The 25,875-nt window shown below is 42.6% G+C and overlaps 1 protein-coding gene across 3 annotated transcripts in view; it reads right to left on the reverse strand.

Annotated features, from left to right (window-relative positions):
* Positions 1–6,298, reverse strand: part of PTPRJ (protein tyrosine phosphatase receptor type J) — a 129,895-nt gene extending 123,597 nt beyond the window's left edge. Inside the window, exon 1 of one of the 3 annotated variants that reach the window (XM_058158254.1) lies at positions 6,051–6,292. Coding sequence is in view for 1 of the 3 variants with exons in the window: in XM_058158264.1 (XP_058014247.1) it covers positions 6,051–6,101 (51 nt within the window). In the remaining 2 variants the exon portion in view is untranslated. Of the gene's footprint in view, positions 1–6,050 lie in introns of all 3 variants that reach the window. The other 2 variants (XM_058158264.1, XM_058158275.1) reach the window with 2 other exon arrangements.
* Positions 6,299–25,875: the final 19,577 nt, after the last annotated feature.

The following is a 25,875-nucleotide window of genomic DNA, read 5'->3' on the forward strand; positions in this document are numbered from 1 at the left end:
GAGCTTCATGTCCCAATGACTGACTGAATAAAACAGTTATTTGGATTTACTAACATACTAAGCTAGAGGCAGGCATCCCGTAGTCCCCAAGGTTAATGCTTTGATAAGTTTAATGCATCTATTTCAATCTATATCAATGAGACACATCAGTGCTTCAGGTAACAACACTGAAATGCAGCTGAATATTTTGGTTTATCCTCAGTGATGTCACTAGTGCAACCTTGAGGCCTTCGGCAGCTGGTTCCTTTTTTTACTATAAAAACTACAATCCACACCCATAAAAATGTTGCTTTATGCTAAGCAATAAATCGTGGACTACAAAACATTAAAGGTTATTTTCAATTGACTTGCTAAATCAAATCCTAAATTATGACTTGACACAAAGTGTGAGCCCACTCATTAAGAAATAGCATTTTTAGCTCTTTATTTAATACCATGTTAGTTCCTTTAAAATTCTTAAGTCTGAGATTATGCAATGGTGCTGTACATCTGTGACTTCTCATATTTGCAAATTTTATCTGTAGCAGAATACAAGTTTTTTGCATTCCTATTGTTACATATTTTTCCACTGGCTTCTAAGGATGCCAAATGTATTGATTTGATCATGCAATAAAATAGCTATTCATTTCTCAGTTACATTTGCAGGCATATAAGGCACCTGTGCCAAATATTTTTGGAAGTGATAGTGAAAGATCTCAACAATACTTAGATCACACATAACTACTTATACCCTATTAGGTTGTGTATGGGCACAGCCAGCCCTTTAAATTACAAACCAGCCTTATGTGCTCAGAGTCACCAAACATGAGGGCCAATCAAAGAAAAGGAGGAGGATCTGTCAGGTTGTCGAAATGGGGAAAGAATTCGGAAGTGAGTTGAGAGAAAGTTGACTAGAATTCTGGATGGGAGTTTATGACAAGTAACAAAACAGGTTGAACGTAACAGGTTGAAAGTTACGGAGCTGTAGTTAAGAGCTTTCAGTGTGTATGTGTGGGTGTGTGGGTGTATTTTATATACTTTGGCTATGTGTTATGTGTGTACTCCTATGTTCTTTTGATACCTTTAATAAAATTGATTTTTGTTCAGATCCTGGAATTAACTGGTGACCTTCTCTTATCCACTTCAGCTTGGCTGAACTACAAAGTTTTTGTTTTCCTTTTGGTATTTAGTCAGACCCAGGGCAGGTGAAGATTTCCTCCCCTTTAATCCTCTCCTGGTTTCCAGAGGACAGGGATGGAAGGGGAGAACTGGTTTATACTGAAAGGGATGGTGATATCAAGGACATCTAATTTTCCTGGCATTTTTTTGTCCACAGGCATGATTGCCTTAAAACTGAAGGACCTCAGAGTTTGAGCTCTTGCTGTATGCTCAAGGTGCATGATAACAGAATCATTAAAATCAAATCAAGTTTTTCTATTTTACTATAAATGTGAATTACACAATCAGCCAAGTATGTTTTAGCCAAGTATGTACTGCAAGCATAGCCTCTATGATCAGTTTATAGTTAGGTGTATCATAACAGTAGCAACGAGGCAGGTATGCATATGCAAAAAAGGTGCCGAATCTATCCAATGTTATGAGGAAAAAGTTCTGATAATAAGCATGGTTTTAAAGTTCTCCAGCAAAAGTAGATAATTGCAAATTCCTAAGAGCCGTTCAGACCAAAGTATTTTATAAATCTTACAAATTAGTAAATGACAACTGCAGTAACAATCGTTTGAAAGTTTGTTGCTGCCAACGTGACAGCAACTAAACGTGAAAAAGACCAACCATATCATTTAACCAGGGTGGGGAACATGTAGTCCTCCAGATGTAGCTGCATGATAACTTCCAGTAACCTCTGCCAGCATGCCCAGTGGTGACAGATGCTAAGAGCTGTAATTCAACAGTATCAAAAGAAGCAAAAGGTCTCCATCTCATTGTAAAAAACACCAAGTCCTTTTTAATTCCTAGAGCATTCCTTAATTGGGCATGGCTACACATCTTTCTTATGGGAATATTGCTAGCAAATGCATCACATGTGGGAGGCAATCTTTTAAAAATGTGTGTAATTCACAAGCTGGGGTTCCCAATGGCCTGGATCATGTATAAACTGAAGACCAATTCCACCCTAAATCACAGCATTTTTACCACTGGGTGTGAATCTAGCCAATTATAATATATTCTATAAACCAAATTCAAGCATCTATGGCATAGCATAATTCTACAAACCTTGGTAAAATTCCCAGCTAAGTACAACATGTCAACTAGGCCTTTGTTTTTGATGGCATTAGTCTCTAGAAACAAGTCCTTGGAAAACCACTACAATACACTACAATGCTAGACAACAGCGTACAATTTAATTTGATGACATTTATATTTAAATAAAGTGAATATAATTACACTTCAGTTATGTGTTTAATAAATAATCCTTCTTCCTTTGCATTAGAATTCTAAATATGTAATAAATTTTGGAGATCTTATTTATTTATTTATTAAATTTATTTATTAAATCTTTAAGAATCTACAAGGATTTAGAGAGCCGGTACAGTTTCCATAACTGAGATTGAACTACAGCAGAGATGCACTATCTTTCTCTAGATAAATTAATCAGATCCAACATGACTTCCCCCTTCTGCAAGTTCCTCAGTGAATTAATGCTACATAGCATTTGTTATTTGTTATTCCATTCTACTGGTTATCTCAGCTATCTACCATCTGTTCATTTTGTAATAGCATATTAGAATAATTGTTTCCTCTGCAAATTCATATTAAAATGGATATGTATTTGGGAAAAAGGGAAGGAAGATTTGCTCCTTTTGCTTTATGATCAGCACGCTAAACCACAAGCAGATAAAAAAGAACACAGTGCAAATGAAAAAAACTAAGCAAATATTTCAGCAACATAGGAAGGGTAGCAAAACTGCATCCTTCCAACTCAGTTAAAGCTGAAACGAATTAAAGAATATTTCTGAAAGTGTGGTCCAAGGATGCCAAGCTCCCCCCCCCAAAGATCCTCTTAGGGGTCCACAAAAATAAAAATGAAGATATTTGCAAATAATTAAAAGGTCACTTTTCTCTTTGTTACAAAATAGTTGTATAGTTTCCATGACAAAGTGTTGTTAATATTTAATGGTTTAATATTTATGATCATTATAATTTATATCATTTATAATGACCATTAAGTATTCTATTAATATGTCTATATTAATTTTTGGTAAGATGAATATTGATAAATATAACCCAGTGGTAGTCAACCTGGTCCCTATCGCCCACTAGTGGGCATTCCAGCTTTCATGGTGGGCGGTAGGGGTTTTGTCCAAAACTGAAGCACTTTCGTTTTTTTTAACTTAATTGACTTTTTAAAAAAAATTCATGGCATTATTTAAAAACATTTTCATTAGGTTTTCATAAAATTCCCCGTGACAATTTAAATTTCTGAAAATATACTATTTGTATCACCCACGCATAAGTTTAATTCACATAACGTAAGTGAAACTAAATGGTGCTATAGTGCAACCGCAAACAAAAGAGCCTCGTCCCAGAATAGCTCGCGCATCTCCCCCCGAACCGATTGGCGGTTAGAAAATTTTACTACTAAGAGAGATACAAAAGTGGGCGGTAGGTATAAAAAGGTTGACTACCCCTGATATAACCCATACAAATAAAAACTCTTTTGTGGACCTCCATAGTTCTTAAAAGTGAGAAGGGGTACAAAGATATATAAATAATTTAGGATTTGACTCTCTTTATAGAGAGACGGCAGCTCCGACCACGCTTTGCTCACAGAAGCACAAAGCCGAAAGCACCAGCTTGAAGTTGACGAGTGAGACCTTGTTGAAACATCGCCAAGATACTCTCAACCTTACATGGGAAAAGACCTGAATATGCCAAGACCTATATATATATAAAACCACAGAATTAAAGACTAGATTTACGAAACAAATCAATTAACAGGTATACTTTGAGATTAAATATTAGATTACATCAGATTAGATTAGAAGCACAATGATTTTACAGACCCCTCACATACTGGACATAAACTATTTCAACTCCTACCCTCAAAACAATGCTACAGAGCACTGCACACCAGAACTAGACACAAGAACAGTTTTTTCTCCGAATGCCATCACTCTGCTAAACAAATAATTCCCTCAACACTGTCAAACTATTTACTAAATCTGCACTACTATTAATTTTCTCATCGTTCCCTTCACCCATCTCCTTCCGCTTATGACTCTATGACTGTAACTTTGTTGCTTGTATCCTTACGATTTATATTGATATTGTTTCCTGATTGCTTATTTGTACCCTATGACTATCATTAAGTGTTGTACCTTATGATTCTTGATGAACGTATCTTTTCTTTTATGTACACTGAGAGCATATGCACCAAGACAAATTCCTTGTGTGCCCAATCATACTTGGCCAATAAATAAATTCTATTCTATTCTATTCTATTCTATTCTATTCTATTCTATTCTATTCTATTCTATTCTATTCTATTCTATTTTTCAGACAAATTGAGAAATCACTTCAGAAAATAAACATTTAAATACACATTTGCAACCCCAGGAATGCATAGGCCATGTTCATGTTAAGTTAAACCACAGTTTAACCAAGATTGAATAAGCGTCAGAAAATTATTAAAACAGTAAACTATGAACCATGTGTGAATTACTGCTTGGCCTTTACAGTGTTTTTGTGGTTATTTTGCACTCACATACTATTTCACCTGTCACACTGAAAATTGCAACTTTGAAAATGCTTCAGGAGCTCATATTCAGAGTTTTAAGCCACTGCTTTCAGTTCTGGGTTTTTTTACTACAAACTATGATTTGTGAACCCAAGTGGCAAGTGACATAACATGTAGCCAAAACCAGAGATGACTGTGGCTTAGCATCATGGATGATAGGCCATACACCAAAACTGAACACCTTGTACATTTGCTTATCTTTTATTCCAGTTAGGGATAGATAGAATATCTGAAATGCAAAAATCAACCAATCAACCAAGCAAAACCATTTCATTCTTTGCTCTCATGTAGCATTGTCCAGATTTCTGTAGTCCCAATAGCCGCATCTAAGATGCTTAACGAAGTTTGATTTATGAATGACATGGGAATGCATGCAAACGAATTCTGCAATTATACGCTGCCACAACCAAGCAGGCTTTCGCAATCACTCCTGAATTGTCCCTGCAGAGTTAAATCTTCGCCTAGTTACTATATACTTTCCAGGCGGTTTTTGACTCCTGGCGAAGAGTTTTCCTGCAGTTTTCTTGCCAAGGTGTTTCGATGTTTCAAAAGAGGTTTGCCATTGGCTGCTTCCTAGGACAGAGAGGAAGACTGGCCCTTATTCTGGGATGGCAAAACCTAAAAAGCCCATTGACCCGAAGAGGTTTTCGGATAACTCAATGTTGCACCAAAACGGATGGGGTTACCTCTGGTGCAATACCTCCCCCCCCCCCCAAAAACCAACCCTCCAGCATAGGGTCTCCAACCTTGGCAACTTTAAGCCTGGCGGACTTCAACTCCCAGAGCCCCCCAGCCAGCAAAGCTAGCTGGGGAATTCTGGGAGTTGAAGTCCTCCAGGCTTAAAGTTGCCAAGGTTGGAGACCACTGCTCCAGCACGTCCATCAAGCAAGACCTGCGCGAGAAGCTTCCCCTTTTCTTGAACGGAACCGAGCGACTAAGCGAAATATTTTTTCCACTTCCCAGTTTGGGGGAGAAAAAAGAAAAGAAAAAAAGAAAAAACCGGTGTCACAAGGACGACGGCCGCGGGGAAGGGGAGCGCGGAAAACAGAGGGGGGGGGAAGCAAACAGGTAGGAAGGAGGAAGTTAAAAGAAGTTGAAAGCGGGAGGCGTTCACGAAGTTTGTCGAAGTGTGGGGGGAGGGGCTACTTCATCCGCGGCAGAGGTGAATGCGGGGAGATGGGGAGGGGAAGGGGACGGCCGGACCACCGAGAACTTCTCCCGCAGAAGAAGACCGGTCTCCTTTCCCCAACACACACGCGCACACACTCCAAACCCCCCCCCGCCGCCTTTTGACCACAACCTCCAAATGCCTTACCTTGCCGAGGTACAGCAGAACCAGGAAAAAAACCTGCGCCAGTCCCCTCATGGTGCCCAGAAGCAGCAGCAGCGGCGGCAGCAGCTCGGGAATGCGCGCTCACTCAGCGCCGCTCTATGTAGTCATGGCAGAAAGTCTTCTAAGCCGCCCGCCAAAAAAAGAAAAAGAAAGAAAAGAAAAGAAAAAAGGCCCGGAGGAGGGAAGCAGAGGAGCCGCGCTGCTCGCCTCTCGCTCCCTTCTCCGAGGAGCCCTCCGCAGCCTTTTTTTTTCCTTTTTCCCACCCGCCCCCGCCGCGCGGCCGCTGGGAGAACTCAGGGACGAGACGCGAACTAACAGGCAGAAACCCCGGCACAGCAACCGCCTGGGGAGGGCAAAGAGTCAGCCACCGCCCCTTTCTGACCATTCATCGCTTCCTCCACGCTGCCGTTTCCAGAGGACAGAAATTATGCTCCACGTTGGCGGCAGTTAAAGGGTTGGTGTTTTTTTTTTCCCTCTCTCAGCGTTTGCTGCTGGCAGCCGAGTAGGAAGTTGTTCGAGCCCGCGTTCCTTCCCTGCCTCTTCGTCCCCCACCCCGGATCGGGGGTTTAGGGTGCAAGCGGCTCTCCTGAAGCTTTTTGCCCTCCCCTCCTCCTTCTTCTTCCTCGCAGAGATTATTTTCTGCGTGGGGGGATTTCAAAATGCCGCTGGATTTTTTTGGGGGGGGGATCTTCCGGTTTGTTTTGGAGAGTGAGAGAGTGCTTGTTATACCCGGATTGCAACCGGACGACTAGGATCTTGGGAAGCAAAACTCTTGCGTTGAATTCACGCCTTGTGGTAAAGCGTGCATTTTGCCTGCTTTTAAGGCTTAATGTGTGATTGATTCAGTAGGTTACCAAACGACCTACGTGACTCAGTGTGATGTGTAAACTACCCAAAGGAAGGAGTTTGCAACAAAAAAATGTGCATGGAACGGTTGCAGTGTATCATCCCCTGAGTATTTCAAAAACGTCAAGTTGCCAGGTCATTGTGGCTCCATCCATACCAGTGTTTTACACCAATACAGGAGTGGTTTGCTATTGCCCTCTTAATTGGGATTGAATCTCTTTGAAATGAGCATCCCCCACTTTGCAGCGATTGCCATGTTTTTCTGTTCAGGGGCACAATGAGCCACAAACCGACCTCTTGCCATATGGCACAAGAACTGGGTTTGTCAAACAGGTTGACTATTTTTTTGTAGTTTAGTGTTACATGCGAACATACTGGTTGTGAGAAGACACATGTAATGTTAGGGACTGACAACTCAAGCATTACCTTAACCATTCTATGAACAAATCTGCGGATCCCAGCAACAATCCACAGATCTTTCAAAATCACTTTATGTTGCTCAGTTCATCTCTCTTGATTTCCTTAAGACAAATTTAATCATTTTTTCCTAATCTGTCATCCATTTGCCTCTTATAGTGAGCTTTCAGCTGCTGATCACTGCCTCAGAGTGAGCAATCAGTCTTTATTTCTTACTCCTTATAGGGCCGTGATATTCTTAGCAACATTGCCAAATCCATAATTCAATTATGCTTATAATTTCTCTTGTTCTTTCTTAATGTACAGCTTTTTACAGTCATATATTATCACTTTGGAAAGTAACTGCTTTAACTCTCAAAATTTATTTCCATCAAGTAGGCATAAGATTGCAGCCCGTTGATTCTTAGCAACAGACCAGCTGCAACAGAAAATTGTAGTTGGAAAATGATCAGAAAATGGCTCCACTGAATACAGGGAGGTGTTTCTTCTACAGAAATATAACACAAGGGCAACAAAAAGGACCAGCAGCTGGTTTCAAAGCCTCTTTGCGTCCTTTTTAATAAGCTGCGTAGATTTATCACCATACAAGCCACCTTTAGATTTCACTTCTGCTTCTGTCATAAAAAAATAAAAGGGAAGCAGGCATGTGTTGCCAATCAAATGAGAAGTCTGCACTACAGCTACACTGTACAGTACTTAATTATTTTGCTTTCAATTTTGTACAAAAAGAATTTAGAGAGCATGCTTTGATGTTTGGCATTCTAACAAATTTAACGCAGAATAAAAGTCAGGATGAAATGGCAGTCTACTTGCGCAGAACTAATTATCTGTAGTTCATTCCACCTGGGCATTGAATATGACCCAGTTCTTCTTGATCAAGGTCTGGTTTCATGGTCAGAATTTTTAATTAGAAAATACCAACGTAATAAGACCAAACAAAGAAGCTGTTGTACCTTAACAAATTGACTTAGAGTTTCTTGAACCAGATGCCCTTTATCTGATGCATCAGCCGCATTGTAGAAGAAAGTTAAGATTCTTCTCCATGGTAGCTGACTCAGAAGTTCAAAGAAAACCGGATTGCAATTTGAATGCCAATTCTGTTTTGACAGTAAAACAGAATTGGAGTTCTGTGACACAGAGACCCTGGAGGAGAAGAGAAGTGGGAAATTCCTCACACGATACCAGTTATTGGCAGTAGAAGACCTGTGGGATATCAGGACTGGAGCCAGAAAAGCTGTTCTTTGCTGCTCTTCTCTTCCCTGTTTCTGTCACTATCCATGATAAAAGAAATGGGGAGAGAAGGCCCAGTCCCTTCTTTCCTGCTCCTGCTTTTCTTGCCAGGGTAAGAACTGAAGCTGGGGAAGCAGCACTTCTTGGGAAGCTTTATCATCTTTAACCATGTGTAAGTGCAGTAGCACAGCTGCTTTTCCCAGCTTGAAATGTCCTCTCCCTTATTAAATGTCCCCTGTGGCTTTGACATCCCTCTAATAAAGCCACCAACCATCAACAGCTTCAGAAAAGAGGGGAGGCATTTTAAACACTTGTCCAGGGGCACACCTGCAGCTTCAGCACCCTAACGTTGAACTTGTGAAGATGGTTTGGGATGTATGAACAGTTCCTGGTGCACTGTTAGTCCACATCAGAAGTGCAAATGTTTAACAGATTACCACAAGATCAATCAACACATGCATAAAAAGCTCTCCTTGCTCCTCCATCTAATCCACAATGCAGGGGAAGAGCTTCAGCGGTGGCAGAATAGCAGACCTGTGGGGAACACAGAACTTTTGGTCAGGGACAGTGGTGGGATTCAAATAATTTAACAACCGGTTCTTTGCCCTAATGATTTCTTCCAACCACCAGTTCACCAAATTGCTAAGAACAGGGGTCTTCAACCTTGGCATCTTTAAGCCTGGAGGACTTCAATTCCCAGAATTCTGGTTGTTGAAATCCTCCAGGCTTAACGTTGCCAAGGTTGGAGACTCTGGCTCAAAAAGTTAACAACTGGTTCTCCCGAAGTGGTGCGAACTGGCTGAATCCAACCAATGGTCAGGGGTGAAATCCAGCAGGTTCTGACAGGTTCTGGAGAACCGGTAGCAGAAATTTGGAGTAGTTCGGAGAACAGGAAAATACACTTCTGGCTGACCCCAGAGTGGGGTGGGAATGGAGATTTTGCAATAGCCTTCCCCCAGGAGTGAGGAGGGAATGGGGATTTTGCAGTATCCTTCCCCTGTCACACCCACCAAGCCACGCCCACAGAACCGGTAGTAAAAAAATTTGAATTCCACCACTGCTTTTGGTTATCAGAAGAACTGGTGTCCAAAAGACAAGCTTTCTATCCATTCTCCACTCGTCGTGGGGGGGGGGAAGCAGCATGGGGGAAAATCCCTTGTTTCCAATTCTCTAATCTACTTGGAAAAGTGGCAGCAAATGATCTTCACCTTCCATGTCTGCTTTCCAGGGCCAGGGGGAATTCTGGTAAAAAAGGCAATCTATCTTTCCTCTCCCAGTTCCTCTTCCCTTTTGCATGGTGGGAGAGTCTTGGTTTTCTGTTGCTTAAAAGCAAACGGCCATGAAAATCAATGCCCAGGATGAAAATCATTTCAGGAGCTTTAAGAGTACTCAATAAGAGCAGGACATCCTCCTGTTTACCTCAAAGCATTTAGAATGACTTGCAGCGGCAGAAGTGAAAAAACTTTATTTCTGAAGGAGCAAGGAAAGAACAGTTATAGGCTACAATTGCGGTGGACAAGGGAAGAAGGAGGGTGATGTTACATGTTCATGGCCTCAAAGGATGATTGGCGTGGATCTTTATGTTGGGTAAAACTGGATGCGGGGATGAATCTCTAATATGGCTCAAACCATGGAAAATGACTTACCTACTGATCTTTTCTTTTCTTCCTTTTATTCAGTCATGTCCAATTCTCGGAGACTTCCAGGATAAATCCCTGTAGTTTTCTTGGCAATATTTTTTGAGAAATAGTTTGCCAATACCTCCTTCCTAGGGCTGAGAGAAATTGACTGGCCCAAGATGACCAAGCCGACTTTGTTACTAAGATGGGACTAGAATTCATGATCTCCCAGTTTCTAGTCTGATGTCTTCACCACTACAGCAGACTGACTCTACACCAGGGGTGTCAAACCCACGGCCCGCAATCTAGATGTGTCATGTGCTGGCCCCGCCCAGTTTAGCGAAGGAGAAAAAAGTCCCGATACATCACGTGATGCTTCCGTGATGACACAAGTTTTTCACCCTTGCTTTACACCTACAGAGATGGACAATGACTTGATTGGAGTTAGTGTTATGTATTTCAATTCTTGGAGGGAAATTTGAGTGGGAAAATGCATGTTTCTAATTGGCTGGTGCCTCAGCCTAAAAGGTATATAAGGAGGACTGTTCTCCTGTTCCAGTTGCTGGCTTCACACAATAAAGTAAAGAGCTGTTGTTATTGAAGACCCGTCTCCTGCCTCCTCATTTCTCAAACCCAACAGTCAGAACTACAGTGAAGTCTCCCCTAGCTTTCTTCCATCTCAAATTCATTAAAGAAAAAGACTGAAAAAGCCACTCTAACTTCTCATCTTTGTCCTCAAAAGCCATAAGGAAAATTTAAACTCAGCCCTCCCTTCTGAGGTCAACTAAAACAAGGACCTCAATATCCAATATTATAAGTTAACATATAATTATTTAGAGATCTTCAGGGTTAATTTGGCCATGATCCTGACCAGAAAGTGACCAACCTGTAGGATTTATATTATATACTTATTTGTGCAACAATCTTAATACAGGTTGTATACAGGTTAATACAATCTTAATCCTACAGGTTGTAGGATTTATATTATATACTTATTTGTGCAACAATCTTAATTTTGCTACTAAATTAGCAAAGTTACCTACCAATTTAGTAAAGAGGTTCACCCGAACCATTACATTATAAATGAATCAAATTGTTTGCATAATACTGTTTAGCTAATTCGTACATTGTGGCTGTGTGCACATTTACTGAATAGCTAATTAGCCAACCCCACTGCACCCAATTTTGTGGTCGGATCAGGGGTAACCAGAAAATTGGGATAGTTAACACAACATTCAACTGTAAGTAGTGAGGATATACAAGGATAGATCCATGGAAAGTTTAAATAATTTGATTCACATATTTCACTGTTTGATTTGCTTGGCGTGGCAGGTTGTATGAGTACACCAGTTCAATAGGTTTCTTTTTTATTTAATTGCTATTTTTCATGTCCTACTTGTGCCAGGCATTTTTATTTAACTTCCTCCTGGGTAAGTGAATAGCAAAGCCTATGATAACGTTAATTTTTTCATGAGTTTGTCATTTATAGGCAGCTATTTGTCATCTTGGAATATCTTGGGTGTTCAGTGTTTGGAAACTTTATCAAAGTAGTTTGTTATATTTCTTTCCACTGTTACTTGATTTCTCCATCACTCTTCATAACTAATCTTAATAAAGCAACTCAATCAAAACTTTGCTGTGTTTTGTTATGTTTGTTGGCACAGGATCTTTCCCCCTTCCAGATTCAAGGTATGTACTTTATTCAAGAGATAACTCAAATAAAACAAATTCAGTTTGCAGTAATTAAGGACCAGGGATGAAATGCTCCCGGTTCAGACCAGATCGCCTGATCCGGTAGCGATGGTGGTGGGTGGTTCGGAGAACCGGTAACAAAAATCCCTGCCCCCCCCGTCCCCCGGCATGCCTAGCTGAGCCGCGCAAACATCAGAAGTTTTATTTTTTACTTTTAAAAGAATTTTTTCTTCAGCTGAAGAAAAAAATTTTTCAGCTGAAGAAAAAATGCTTTTACAAGTAAAAAAAAAAGCCTCTGAAGATCACGTGGCTCAGCTGGGATCGTCGGTTAATGTGACTGGGTGGCCATGGCCAACTTTTTCTTTTTACTTTTTTTACTTTTAAAAGCATTTTTTCTCAACTTCTTTGGCCATCACCAAGCCATGCCTACAGAACTGGTAGTAACAAATTTTACATTTCACCCCTGTTAAGGACTGTAACTGCTTGTTGTCCCCTCTAGCTAATCTTTTCAGATCTTATGGTTCTCCCCCACCCCCAATCTAGTTTGAAGAGATGGATAACAGTTAATCAGCAAAATAAATATTTAGAGCAGTATAACAGGCTGCAGTCCTATTGGACAATTGTAGACTCCTACCTTTTATGTAATGAATATACAAAGTAACCGGGGCTTCTATATCCTTATTAGTGTTTGTGTTTGTAACGATTGATGCCCCATTTCTTCTGCATAATCTGCATAAATATTCAGAAGAAATGGGACATCATTCATTAGCTGGCTTCACCCAAAGTGGTAGACTTAATATGGCTAGACTGTGGTTCTACAGCTGTATTTCTATAATACATAAAACCATAAACTAGCCAATCTCATTTTAGCCAAATGTACGGATAAAATCCAAGCAATTGTTTTGATACAGTAAATTATAATTTAATAAATGAGTTAACCTATTCTGTGAAGTAATCCTTTGTATTATTTCTACTTTCTCCTATGTAGATCCTTTTCTCCTACTGGAGAAAATTTTCCTGTTTTCTTAAACAAGCTTTATTTTTAATAGAAGTAAGGCATAAAGAAATCCAGAAAACTGAGTTGTATCAGCATGAATAAATATTTAGAGCAATATAACAGGCTGCAGTCCTGTTGGACAATTGTAGAGTCCTACCTTTTATGTAATGAATATACATTACATAAATAATGTATATTATTTATACATTATATAAATGTATAAATAGGAGAAAGCTGTGCTATTTCCTTCCGGTGTTACCTTGTGGTCAGAAAGGCACACAGGTATTGTTGGAATACAGAACTCATAACCAGACCTTCCTGAGCACCACAGTGCCCTTTTGTCCAATGCATCTGGAATTCATTTGCAGGATTTACAAGAACTCCTGATTTTTCCACTTAATTTCTGGTCACTTTGCAAGAGGATCCTTCCTGGGGATAGTCTAGGTTTGCAGATTCAAGGCCAGAAAAAATCTTGATCTGTTGCCTGGGGCTCCTTGAGGAAGGGATGGATATGTCCTAAGACACTCCCTTTATGCAAATACTTCACTCAGTTTCACTGTTTCATGGAGGAAATGACCGGGTGTGACCAACTGAGTTAAAAGTTAAATTTGGTAGCAAGTTTCCAGAACTCAAAAGAGAAATCTGCTAGGGTCAGCTTTATTGGAAGAAACAGAAGTGTTGCTTTGCTTCCTATTTAGAACAACATGGAAATTGAAATTGTTGCCATTTTTTCCCTTTTATGATTTTATGGCTCTAGTTTTCTTTTAGTTGGTACAATGGAGTCACATTATATGCTCTTTTCCTTTACCACATCTAGACGGCATAAACATTACTTGGATAATAAAGTAATCTCTTAGTAATTAGTTGCAGGATGCCTTGTAGTTTCAGACATTGATCCTTTAACTTATATTCAGTACAGCTAGTCTTCAACTTACAACAGTTCATTTAGCGACTTTCAAAGTAACGACATTGAAAAAAGTGACTTATGACTGTTTTTCACGCTTACAACTGCAGCATCCCCATGGTCACATGATCAAAATTTGGATGCTTGGCAATTGACTCATATCTATGGTGGTTGCAGTGTCCCGGGGTCATGTGATCCCCTTTTGCAACCTTCTGACAAGCAGAGTCAATGGGGAAGCCAGATTCACTTAACAGCTATGTTACTAACTTATCAACTGCATCAACTCATTGAACAACAGTGGCAAGAAAAGTCGTAAAATGTGGCAAAATTCACTCAACTGTTCCGCTTAGCAACAGAAATCTTGTGCTCAAATTGTGGTCGTAACTCAAGGACATAGGGATGGACAAAGATATTGATGCCATGATGATAAGTGATATCATCCATTACAATTGATAGATAAAATAGTTCAACTGGGCAATCAGCAAAGTATGGACAACCGTACTTTTATCAGAAGGACAGCATCTGACATAAGGGGTAGACTTAACAGAGTTGCCACAGATGACCACAGTCCTTACTAGAAGCAACGTTGAAAGAGATGTATCACCAGATCTCAAAACTTTTCAAGCGCAACTCAAATGTTCAAGTGATTTCCAGGACTTGACACTATCAGCTTTCTGCATACATTCTTTTAGCAGAACTGTCAGAATGACAAATTGAGAAGTTAGCATTAATCTAAACAGTGAAAATGTTCCTTCCTAGATTGACACATTGATGATGGGACCTTTTTACACTTGGGAGGGGAAAACTCTAATGAGTCACCCTCTGAAGGTGAGGGTACTTTTGCCATAAACCAAATGCTTACAGAAAGGACAACCAAAAATCCAAAATAACGTAAGAAAAAAAACACACACACACCCTCCTAGCATTCTTTTAAAACCACATGCTGTAAATACTAAATTTTTAAGCCAACACTAGTATTGGGAAAGAAAGAAATCTCTGAGTTTTAGACATTCTGTATTATGAAAGAGGAATTAAGCTCCTGATTTCTTAAAACGTAAGCGCTATTTGGAAGAATATGATTTTGAAAAAAATCCCACTGAAGTCAGAATGACTTACTTCAATAGAACTCCAGTTTTAAATATTTTAAATTGTAAGAAAGTTTAATATGCTCTGCTGGAGGTTATAAAGTTACCTTGTTAGTCCTAAAAGGTAAAGGTAAAGGTTCCCCTCGCACATACGTGCTAGTCGTTCCCGACTCTAGGGGGTTAGCGCTAGTTAGTACTAGTGATCATTTTAAAAATCTCACCATTTCTTATTCTATTGCCTTTAAAATACCAATATTCCATGCAAAAGAACAGCAACAACAACTATCTTGGAGAAAGGAATTAAAAAAGAAAAGAAATATGAATATTCCATATTTAGAAATAATTCACACTTAATTTGTCTGGTAAAGATGATGTGATAACACCTAGAATGAGTACAATGCCATACCATCCTTTGATAATACTTGGAAATAAAGTGTCTTTATAAAGGTTGCTTGGAAATAAAGTGTCTTTTTTTTTTTTGCTCCCAAGCAACCGTGTGTTGCCAAAGGACTGTGTGGCATTGTACTCATTCTAGGTGTTATTACATCATCTTTGCCAGATAAATCCTAAGAAAACTGAGCACAAGGGAAATCATGGAGGGCTATAACAATTTTCCTTCCATGGATTCCTGTGTTTATTCCAAATATATACATGATCAAACTTATTGAGGGCTGTTTTATTGGTGCATTGCTTGAGTCTTACTATTCTAACCTCAAGGGTTGAAAACAAGTGGAAAGCAACTCTTTATATTTGCATCAAGAACACCACACACTGCAAAGAACACATGCATTTAGCATCTTCTTCTTTGAAGTGTTATATTTTCTTTCTTCGAAAATGTCATATTTCAGCCTGCTACAATAAAACTCAAAATCACCATCATGGGAATAGGTTGCTTTTAGTTTTATGGTAGCCTATTAAACTTTATATATGATTCCCAGCTCCCTGAATAATTAAAGTGCCCTCTGCGTTAGCTGAATCAGCTTCTGAACTTCACTTCTATTTGCATTACAGGCTTTGGAAAAGTTTAAATAAGACTATAAGACTATAAGTATGACAGGGTTCTTGTAGCTGTTAATTTGGCAATCATTGTATTAGATTCATAACCATCCTGACTGGTCAAGCCTGGGAGAAGCTGTGGTGGAGCAGTGGTGAGAATGCAGAATTGCATGCTAACTCTGCTTGCTGCCAAGTGTTTGATTCTGACTGGCTCAAAGTTATCCATCTTTCCGAACTCGGTAAAATGAGGACCCAGATAGTTGGGGACAATATGCTGACTCTGCAAACTGCTTAGAGAGAGCTGTAATGCACTATGAAGTGGAATATAAATCTGAGTGCTATTGCTATTTCTGGGAGGGGATATATGGTTGGGTTTGGGCAGTGGTTCATTCTTCCTTGATGGAAGGATTAATCATTGCCCCCTTTACCCCTTCTCTAGGGGCCATTACTTGACCCAACCAGTCTAGGCAGGTTTTGTCCAATTTCCAAACTTCCTTGTGGAAAAGATGATAATACCACAGCTTCAAAGGACTCTGGATGAAACAGATTCTCAGAGCCTCTTAATTTGGATTCAGGCTGGGATATGGGACAGAGGTGGCATCATTTGCACTTTTGGATGATTTCTGGCAATGGAGTAGAATGTCAGTCCTGGCTCTTTCTGACCTCTCAGTGGCTTTCAGTACCACTCATCATGCTATTCTTCTGGACTGAGTTCAGGAGTTACAAGTGGGTGGTACTGTGCTGTGTTAGTTCTCCTTCTTCCTCTAGGCCGGGTTCCAAGTGGCGTTGATAGGAGGGTGGAGGCAGAGGTGGGATTCACTTAAGTTCCCTACCAGTTTGCAAATGTGAGCGCACACACCACCTCTGCACATGCGCATGGCCTTCTGAGCATGCGCAGTAATCGTGCATTACATCTGGGTGGGCAGGCGGAGCCTCCCGGAGTTGCCACTACTGGTTCCTGCAATCCGGAGAGAACCATCTGAATCCCACCACTGGGTGGAGGTCCAGTCCACATCCTTTACTTTGTGGGGTGCTGCATGATCCCGTCTCTTTACCTCTCCTATTTAACTCTGCGTGAGACTGCTGGAGAAATTATTCAATGATTCAGGGTGAGGTATTCCTAGTGAAATGAAGATACCCAGCTTTATATCTCTACCCAGGTTACCCAAATGATGCTGTGGATGTTCTATTCCAATGTTTGGAGGCTGGGGGAGGGCTCTGTATGGGGTCAACAGATTTTGGTTCAAACCAAACCAAACTGATGTCAGGCCTGGAAACCATACTAGACTTTAGGGGTATCTTCGGGACCGCCTTCTGTTACCACATGCCTCCCACCGACCAGTACGCTCCCATAGAGAGGGTCTCCTCAGGGTGCCGTCAGCCAAACAGTGTCGGCTGGCGACCCCCAGGGGGAGAGCCTTCTCGGTGGGGGCTCCTACCCTCTGGAACGAGCTTCCCCCAGGACTTCGACAGCTTCCTGACCTCCGGACTTTTCGCCGCGAGCTGAAGACGTATCTATTCTTCCGAGCAGGATTGGCTTAATAGGGGTTTTTAATTCGATTTTAAATGGGGTTTATTTTATATTATACATTTTATATCTAATTTAGGCCATATTGAATAAGTTTTTTAAATAGTTTTTATTGTAATATATTGTATTGTTTTATCTGGCTGTTCACCGCCCTGAGTTCTTCGGGAGAAGGGCGGTATAAAAATTAAAATATTATTATTATTATTATTATTATTATTATTATTATTATTATTATTATTATTATTATTATTATTATTATTACTTCAGTCTTACAAATTAAAACATTTATTAAAGTTGTTACTGTGTTAGCAGTATTTCATTAGTGCAACAGGATAGGCCTCTATGCAGGCTTTTTTCTTTTTTCAACATACAATAGTAAATTCATTAAAAAATAGGATACAAGTTTTCCCCATGGGCAGATGCTACTGAAAACTGTGTACTGTATGTGTAAGAGCCACGGTGGTGCAGTGGTTAGAATGCGGTACTGCAACTAATTCTGCTGACTGCCGGCTTACTGCAATTTGGCAGTTCGAATCTCGCCAGGCTCAAGGTTAATTCAGCCTTCCATCTTTCTGAGGTGGGTAAAATGAGGACCCAGATTGTGGGGCAATATGCTGACTCTAAACTGCTTAGAGTGGGCTGTAAAGCACTGTGAAGCGGTATATAAGTCTAAGTGTTATTGCTATTGCTATTCCTAGAATTCGCTTTTGACTGTTATTATGCACCTTGATTCTCAAACAGATTAATTCTTTGGACTCCATTACCAGAGCATTTCTATTAAGGGTTGGCTGCAGTGGTGGATCACAACATTTTTTACTAATGGTTCTGTGGGTGTGGCTTGGTGGGCATGGCATGGCTTGGTGGGCATGGCTTGGTGGGCGTGGCAGGGGAAGATACTGTAAAATCTCCATTCCCAACCCACTCCAGGGGAAGGTTACTACAAAATCCCCATTTCCTCCCGATCAGCTGGGACTTGGGAGGCAGAGAATAGATGGGGGGCGGGGCCAGTCAGAATTTTTACTACTGGTTCTCCAGAACTGGTCAGAACCTGCTGAAACCCACCTCTTGTTGGCTGGCTCGTTGTCTAGCAGCTTCCTGGAACATTGGTAGGCACATATCAAAACCTAACGCGTCTTCAAAAATTTGATAGTCTGAAACATCAAGAGTTCTTTTCTTTTCTTTTTTTTTTTGACAACATGGGAATATGTTACCCCATGAAGTATTTAAAGGTCCCTACTTGTCAATGAGACAAGTGGGTGGGAGGGCATCTGTGAGAGCTCTATGTGATGGCCATTCATTTTGCTTCTGCATCTGGGCACATATTTTTATCTGTCTGTGGGGAGCGGGAAGGGGGGGGAAGAGGACATTTCTTATAGTCTTTTGATAGTTCTCTGCTTCCTTCTGGGCACAGCCAACAACAAGAATAAAATAAAGTCTTTATTTATTGTATCTCTGCATTGGACTGCTGTACTTCTTTTTTTTTAATCTTCTGTATCTCCTTTTTAAAAAAAAAACAGATTTATCCACAAGATTATAAAGAGAAATGTGAACTTTCTAATGGTTACATTAAAGAAAAGTGTGGTTTTGTTTCAGTTCGATAATTTGATCATTATGTAGGACTTAGGATATCATTTATTGCTTTAATATAGATAGCCCTCAACTTACACAACTGAGTCCCAAATTTCCATTGCTACAGTGGTGGGTTGCCCCCGGTTCGGACTGGTTCTTGCGAACTGGTAGTAAAACCGGGGGAGGCTCTGCCCACTGACCTCAACATCATTAGGAAGCTTCTGCGCATGCGTGCGTTATCCTGTTGCGAACCGGTAGTAAAGGTAAGTAGAACCCACCCCTGCATTGCTAAGTGAGGAAGTTGTTAATTGAGTTGTTAACTGAGTGCCTCATTCTACGGCCATTTTTGTCACGTTTGTTAAGTAAATCATTGTAGTTGTAAATTGAATCATGTTAAGCGAATAATAATAATAATAATAATAATAATAATAATAATAAAAATTATTTTTTATTATTATTATTATTATTATTATTATTATTATTATTATTATTATTATTATTATTATATTTCTATACCGCCGTTCTCCCGAAGGACTCAAGGTGGTTTACAGCCAAGTAAAACACAGTAAAAAGTACAATATACAATTAAAACCAATTTTAAAAAACCTATTCAATTTGGCCCAATTAATTAAAATACACAATAAAATCATAAAAAACCCCATTAAAATTAATAGTGGATTTCCATTTTATGCCAGTCCTGCATGGAAGAATAAGTACGTCTTCAGCTCACGGCGAAAGATTCGGAGGTCGGGAAGTTGTCGAAGTCCTGGGGGAAACTCATTCCAGAGGGTAGGTGCCCCCACAGAGAAGGCTCTCCCCCTGGGGGTCGCCAGCCGACATTGTTTGGCTGATGGCACCCTGAGGAGGCCCTCCCTATGGGAGCACACAGGTCGATGGGAGGCAAACAGTGGCAGCAGGCGGTCCCGTAAATACCCTGGTCCTAAGCCATGGAGCGCTTTAAAGGTGGTAACCAGCACCTTGAAGTGCACCCGGAAGACCACAGGTAGCCAGTGCAGCCTGCGCAGGATTGGTGTTATATGGGAGCCACGAGTGGCTCCTTCTATCACCCGCACAGCTGCATTCTGGACCAACTGAAGCCTCTGGGTGCTCCTCAAGGGGAGCCCCATGTAGAGAGCATTGCAGTAGTCCAGGCGAAAAGTGACGAGGGCGTGAGTGACCGTGCATAAGGCATCCCGGTCTAGAAAGGGATGCAACTGATGGACCAGGCATTTGAGTATTTGAGTTCTTCCAAGCACTGCTGAACAAGGAACGCGGTGGCTTAGTGGGTAAGACGCTGAGCTTGTCGATCGAAAGGTCGGCAGTTCAGCAGTTCGAATCCCTAGTGCTGCGTAACGGGGTAAGCCCCCGTTACTTGTCCCAGCTTCTGCCAACCTAGCAGTTCGAAAGCACGTAAAAACTGCAAGTAGAAAAATAGGGACCACCTTTGGTGGGAAGGTAACAGCGTTCCGTGTGCCTTTGATGTTTAGTCATGCTGGCCACGTGACCATGGAGATGTCTTCGGACAGTGCTGGCTCTTCAGCTTTCAAACAGAGATGAGCACCGTCCCTTAGAGTCGGGAACGACTAGCACACATGTGGGAGGGGAACCTTTACCTTTACCTTTTTAAGCACTGCTGAACAAAAATTATCACTATCCTGACACCAATAGGGTTGATAAGGCTACCTGGAATTGTAGTTCAGCACCATCTGCAGGACAATAGAGTCCCTGTCCCAGGTTTGAGGGTGCCAGAAGACTTTGCTTATGTAGATTCATGTGGCTCCCTCTTTGAAAATTCAGCCTGTTTTGTGCTTATATTTTCACACCATTACTCATGTTTTTTTTGGTGAAGGTAGCTGCTTACTTTTCCTGTTTCCAAAACAAACAAAAAAAGTACTACTTGCAATCTATGTTTATTTATAGCTCCCATAAATTACCTGCTAACATAATTTCATGCTCTCCTGAAAGATTAAAATGCTTCTTTTCTCTCGTTCAGGTAATTCCAAAGCACACCGTAAATTATTCTGATGGGATGTGTTAAGTTTGGGAAGTAACGAGGCTGGAGACCAGGGTAGTGACAACAGCTCTTTAATATAGGGTGAACCCAGCAACAGGCTGGGGGAAAAACCTCTCCTTTTATACAGTTCTGCTGGAGGCTTCGTCCAATCAGCAACGTGCTGATTTCCCGCTCAAATATTTAAAGGTACAAACATCAATACATAACACTCCTCCCCTCCCAGAAAACACTTTGCCTCTATTTACATATTTATTTACATGTTATTTTTCGACGTAGTCACGCAAATAACCTGGGCGTCTCCTAGTTCTTTCTGACCTGCGCGGTTCAGTTCTGGGTGGTGTTTTGAGCTGGTCGGAGGGGCTGTTTTCTCCTCCCAGCTCTTTCTCTGGGCCATCGGGCTCCGGATTATTGGCCGACTCTTTTTCTTGGCCATCCGGCCTTGGATTAATTTTGGAATTTTCCTGCTGCTTCCTCGGGGACCTGATGGCGTCGCTGGAACTCTGGGACCTCAGCTAAGTCTTGCGCCTCCCGGTCATTGTCAGCTGTGGATTCAAAGTGGTATTGGTCATGATCTGTTTCTTTTGGTTCGGTTTGGTCAGTTATTCGTTTCCTTAACTGATCTATGTGGCGCCGCCACACTCGGTTGTCTGGTAGCTCTACCACGTCGATTTTGGGCGGTTATCTTTATTATTTGTCCTGCGAACCAACTAGGGCCGTCCCCATAGTTTCGGGCCCACACCCGTCGCCTATGCTCATTTCCTTGTCTTTTCTAGTTCCCCTTGTAACCCTCGGTGTGTAATGGGGTTCAAGCGTCAAGTGGGCACGGAGTTTCCGTCCCATTAGCAATTCGGCTGGGCTTTTCCGGTGGCCGTGCTTGGGGTTCTGTGCTGGACGGCTAGGAAAAAGTCTATTTTTGTTTGCCAGTCACCTGGCTTGAGCCTGGACAATGCCTCCTTAGCGCTCCGGACGGAACGCTCTGCAAGGCCATTCGACGCAGGGTGGAAAGGCGCAGAGAGGGCATGTCGGATGCCTTCCTCTGCCAGGTATTCTTCAAACTGGGCTGCCGTGAATTGGGGCCCATTGTCGGACACCAGAGTGTCCGGCAACCTGTGAGTTGCGAATAGGTGGCGCAGGGTTGCGATTACTGCTTCGGCCGTAGTGGACTTCATGAGGATGACCTCCAACCATTTGGAAAATGCATCAACAACCACTAGGAACGTTTGGCCGTGGAAAGGGCCAGCAAAATCAATGTGGATTCTTGACCAGGGGCCCTGGGGCTTTTCCCATTCTCTGACTGGGGCCGTTGGGGGTAGAGGTCTGGACTCTTGGCAAGCTTGGCATTTCCCTACCCTCTCAGCAATCTCTGCGTCCATGAGTGGCCACCACACATAGCTTCTAGCTAACCCCTTCATCCTTACGATCCCTGGGTGACCCTCGTGGAGGAGGTCCAATACCTTTCCCCTTAGCTTATCAGGAATTATTACACGATCACCCCATAACAGGCACCCCCCTTGAGCCGAGAGCTCATCTCGTTTTTTAACAAATTCTTTGAACTGTTCGCCCGGCGCAGCGGGCCACCCTCTCTGTACCCAACCGAGTACAGTCCTTAACACAATGTCCCGGTATGATGCCCGAGCCACTTCCTTAGATGTGACTGGGCCAGAGTCCAACGAGTCAATCAGTAGGATGGGCGTCCCCGGAGTGGGGTCTTCAGTCGCCCCTGGTAGTGGGCATCGGCTTAACGCGTCTGCATGCCCCACTTCTTTTCCTGGTCGATGCTGCAGCTTGTACGAGTAAGCGGCTAGGAATATAGTCCAACGGGTCAAGCGTGGCGAAAGTGCCACAGGCGTTGGTGATCGCCAGCCAGTATCCCTAGTAGCGGTCTGTGGTCAGTCACGATTTCAAAATTCCGCCCAAAGACATACTCGTGGAATTTCTTGACCCCTGATACAATGGCTAGTGCTTCTTTGTCTAATTGGCTGTAGTTCCTCTCTGGGGAGGACATCGTTCTAGAGTAGAACGCTATGGGGGCTTCTGTGCCGTTTGGGAGTCTATGGCTGAGCACAGACCTCACCCCATAAGGGAGGCATCGCAAACCAGTACTAGGGGTAATGAGTCGTGATATTGGATGAGCAGGCTATCACTTGAGAGCAGGTTCTTTACTGCTTCAAAAGCCCTATTTTCTGACTTTCCCCAAGACCAAACAGTATTTTTTCCTAAGAGCCTATGCAGCGGTTCCATAGCAGTTGCTTTGTTCTTTAAAAGACCGCGTAAAATTAACCAATCCAGGAATGCCTGCAGCTCTGCTTTGTTTTTGGGCGCTGGAGCCTTCCTAATTGCCTTAACCTTGCTCTCAGTAGGGTGAATTCCTTTCTTGTCTATCCGGTAGCCCAAGAAATCGACGGATTCGACCCCGATCTGGCATTTGTTTGTCTTGACTTTTAATCCGCTGTCCGGAAAATGCTCAAGACCTTTCTTAACCGCTCCCCAATTCCTCCATGTTTTCCCTGAAATTAGGACATCATCAGTAGGAACTACCCCTGGGAGCCCCTGCAGTAGTCGTTCCATCAGGTTTTGGAACAGCCCTGGTGCCACACTGACCCCAAATTGCAATCGGGTGCACTTGAAGGCCCCCCTGTGCGTCACAATCGTTTGGGCTTCGGCTGTGCGGGCGTCTACTGGCAGTTGTTGGTAGGCTTGGGCCAAGTCTAACTTTGCAAAGACTTGCCCTTGCCCCAAAGAGTGCAATAAGTGTTGCACCACTGGAACCGGGTAAGCGCTTTTCTGTAAGGCTTTGTTAAGCGTCGCCTTGTAGTCAGCGCAGATTCTAATGGACCCGTCCGACTTTATTGGGGTGACGATTGGCGTCTCCCACTTTGCGTGATCGACTGGCACCAAAATCCCCTGATTTATGAGCTTGTCCAGCTCCTTATCGATTTTCGGTTTTAGGGCAAAAGGGACTCTCCTCGCCTTAAGCCTAATGGGGGCTACCTGGGGGTCTAAGTTGAAGGAAATAGGGGTCCCCTTGTACTTGCCCAGGCAGTCCTTGAAGACATCTTCGAACTCGTTAAAGAGAATGTCTTTCAAGTTGCAGTCACTTCTGTAGATGCCAGTCACTCCCATGCCCAGGGCACGAAACCAGTCTAGCCCCAACAGGCTGGGCAGAGTTCCTTCGACGATCGTGATGGGCAGGGTCTTCTTGTGAGGGCCGTACTCGACTCGGACGGAGGTGGTCCCTCGAACAGGGATCGATTCCCTGGTAGTCGTGGACTCGTAGTCGTTGTGCTTGCAGGTGGCGCTTGACGGACGGCAGCGACTTCATCAAAGTGTCCCAGGACATGATGGTGATCGCTGATCCGTGTCTACTTCAAGCCGGCACCGCACTCCCTCTATTTTGGCCTGGTGAAGATCTTCTTCTCCACTTTGGTCGAGGCGCGCCTATGACCACAGTTGTTTGGTTGGAATCCGCGCCTTTTTGTTTGAGCCAATCGCGGGTCGCCTTGCCGATTCCGCGCTCTGATTGGCGATTTGAATTTTCGGCGGGAAGGTTGGGCGCTCGACAAACTTGAGCTAGGTGCCCTTTCTTCCCACACCGACATGTCGCGTCTTTAAATTTGCAGCGTTGGCGCTGGTGTTGACCGCAGCTTCCGCATTCGTCTCGGTCCCCTTTGTCGCGTTTTCGGTGCGGCAGACCCTTCCTCGTCTTCACCGTCGGATTCGGTCTGAACCTCCTCCTGGTGCACGGAGTTGCCTTGCGCCGCCTTTTGTCGGACCGGCTTCTGTAGCGTCTCTGCCGCTTGGGAGGACATTTCATGTGCTCTGGCTTCGTCCAGAGCGTTGGCCAGCGTTAGGTTGCTCTTTGCTAGCAGCCGTCGCCGTAAACGGATGTCTTTGACCCCTCGGATGAGTTGCTCGAGGAGCACCTCGTCTAGGTCACGGTATCCGCAGTCCTTGGACGCTCTTCTTATGGCGGCCATGTAGTCACCGATGGACTCGCCCTCCATCTGCCTTCGCTCTCCGAATTCAAACCGCCGCACGTACTTGGACGGCGTTGGTGCGAAGTGATTTTTTAGTAATGTCTGTAAAGTTGGCCACGACACCGACTGCAACGGCGTTGGCTCTGCCAGGGCTTCCGCGATGTCGATGACCTCCGGACCGCAGTGGCTTAAGAAATAAGCCCTTTTTCGGTTGTCTGGAACTCCGTGCAGTTCGTTGGCTTCTAGGAAACTTTCGAAACGGGTCATATACGTTCCCCATTTCTCCTTAGCCGGGTCGAACGGTGCGGGCGGAGTGTAACTGGCCATCTCCGCTTTTCTGCCCTGGATTTGCTGGGTTCGAGTCTATCGTGCTTCAGCTCGGTTCTGGTTCTCCTCAACCTCGAAATCCCACCTTCGTCGCCAATGTTAAGTTTGGGAAGTAACGAGGCTGGAGACCAGGGTAGTGACAACAGCTCTTTAATATAGGGTGAACCCAGCAACAGGCTGGGGGAAAAACCTCTCCTTTTATACAGTTCTGCTGGAGGCTTCGTCCAATCAGCAACGTGCTGATTTCCCGCTCAAATATTTAAAGGTACAAACATCAATACATAACAGGATGCATGACATTTTAATTGGAATGACAAAGAGAAAGAGGAACGAGCGTTTCATTTTAGTCAGTGACTTTTTGACTGCCATTTTAAACATACTTATTTACTAAGAACATCGCTTTATATGCAGCTTCAATTTTATGTACTTTACTTTGCGGTTGCAAAATATGAGCAGTTGGTTAAAATGTTTTCCTTACTATCAACGACATTATAGGGTTTTTTTTATTCAAAATGAAGTACGGGTAGTTCTTGGGATAGGAATTTCTATTGTTAAGCAAGCAGGTTGTCAAATGGAGTCATGCTTGATTTCACTGAGACATTGCAC

Source organism: Ahaetulla prasina, chromosome 1 (genome assembly GCF_028640845.1).
Source record: "Ahaetulla prasina isolate Xishuangbanna chromosome 1, ASM2864084v1, whole genome shotgun sequence".
Lineage (NCBI taxonomy): Eukaryota > Metazoa > Chordata > Lepidosauria > Squamata > Colubridae > Ahaetulla > Ahaetulla prasina.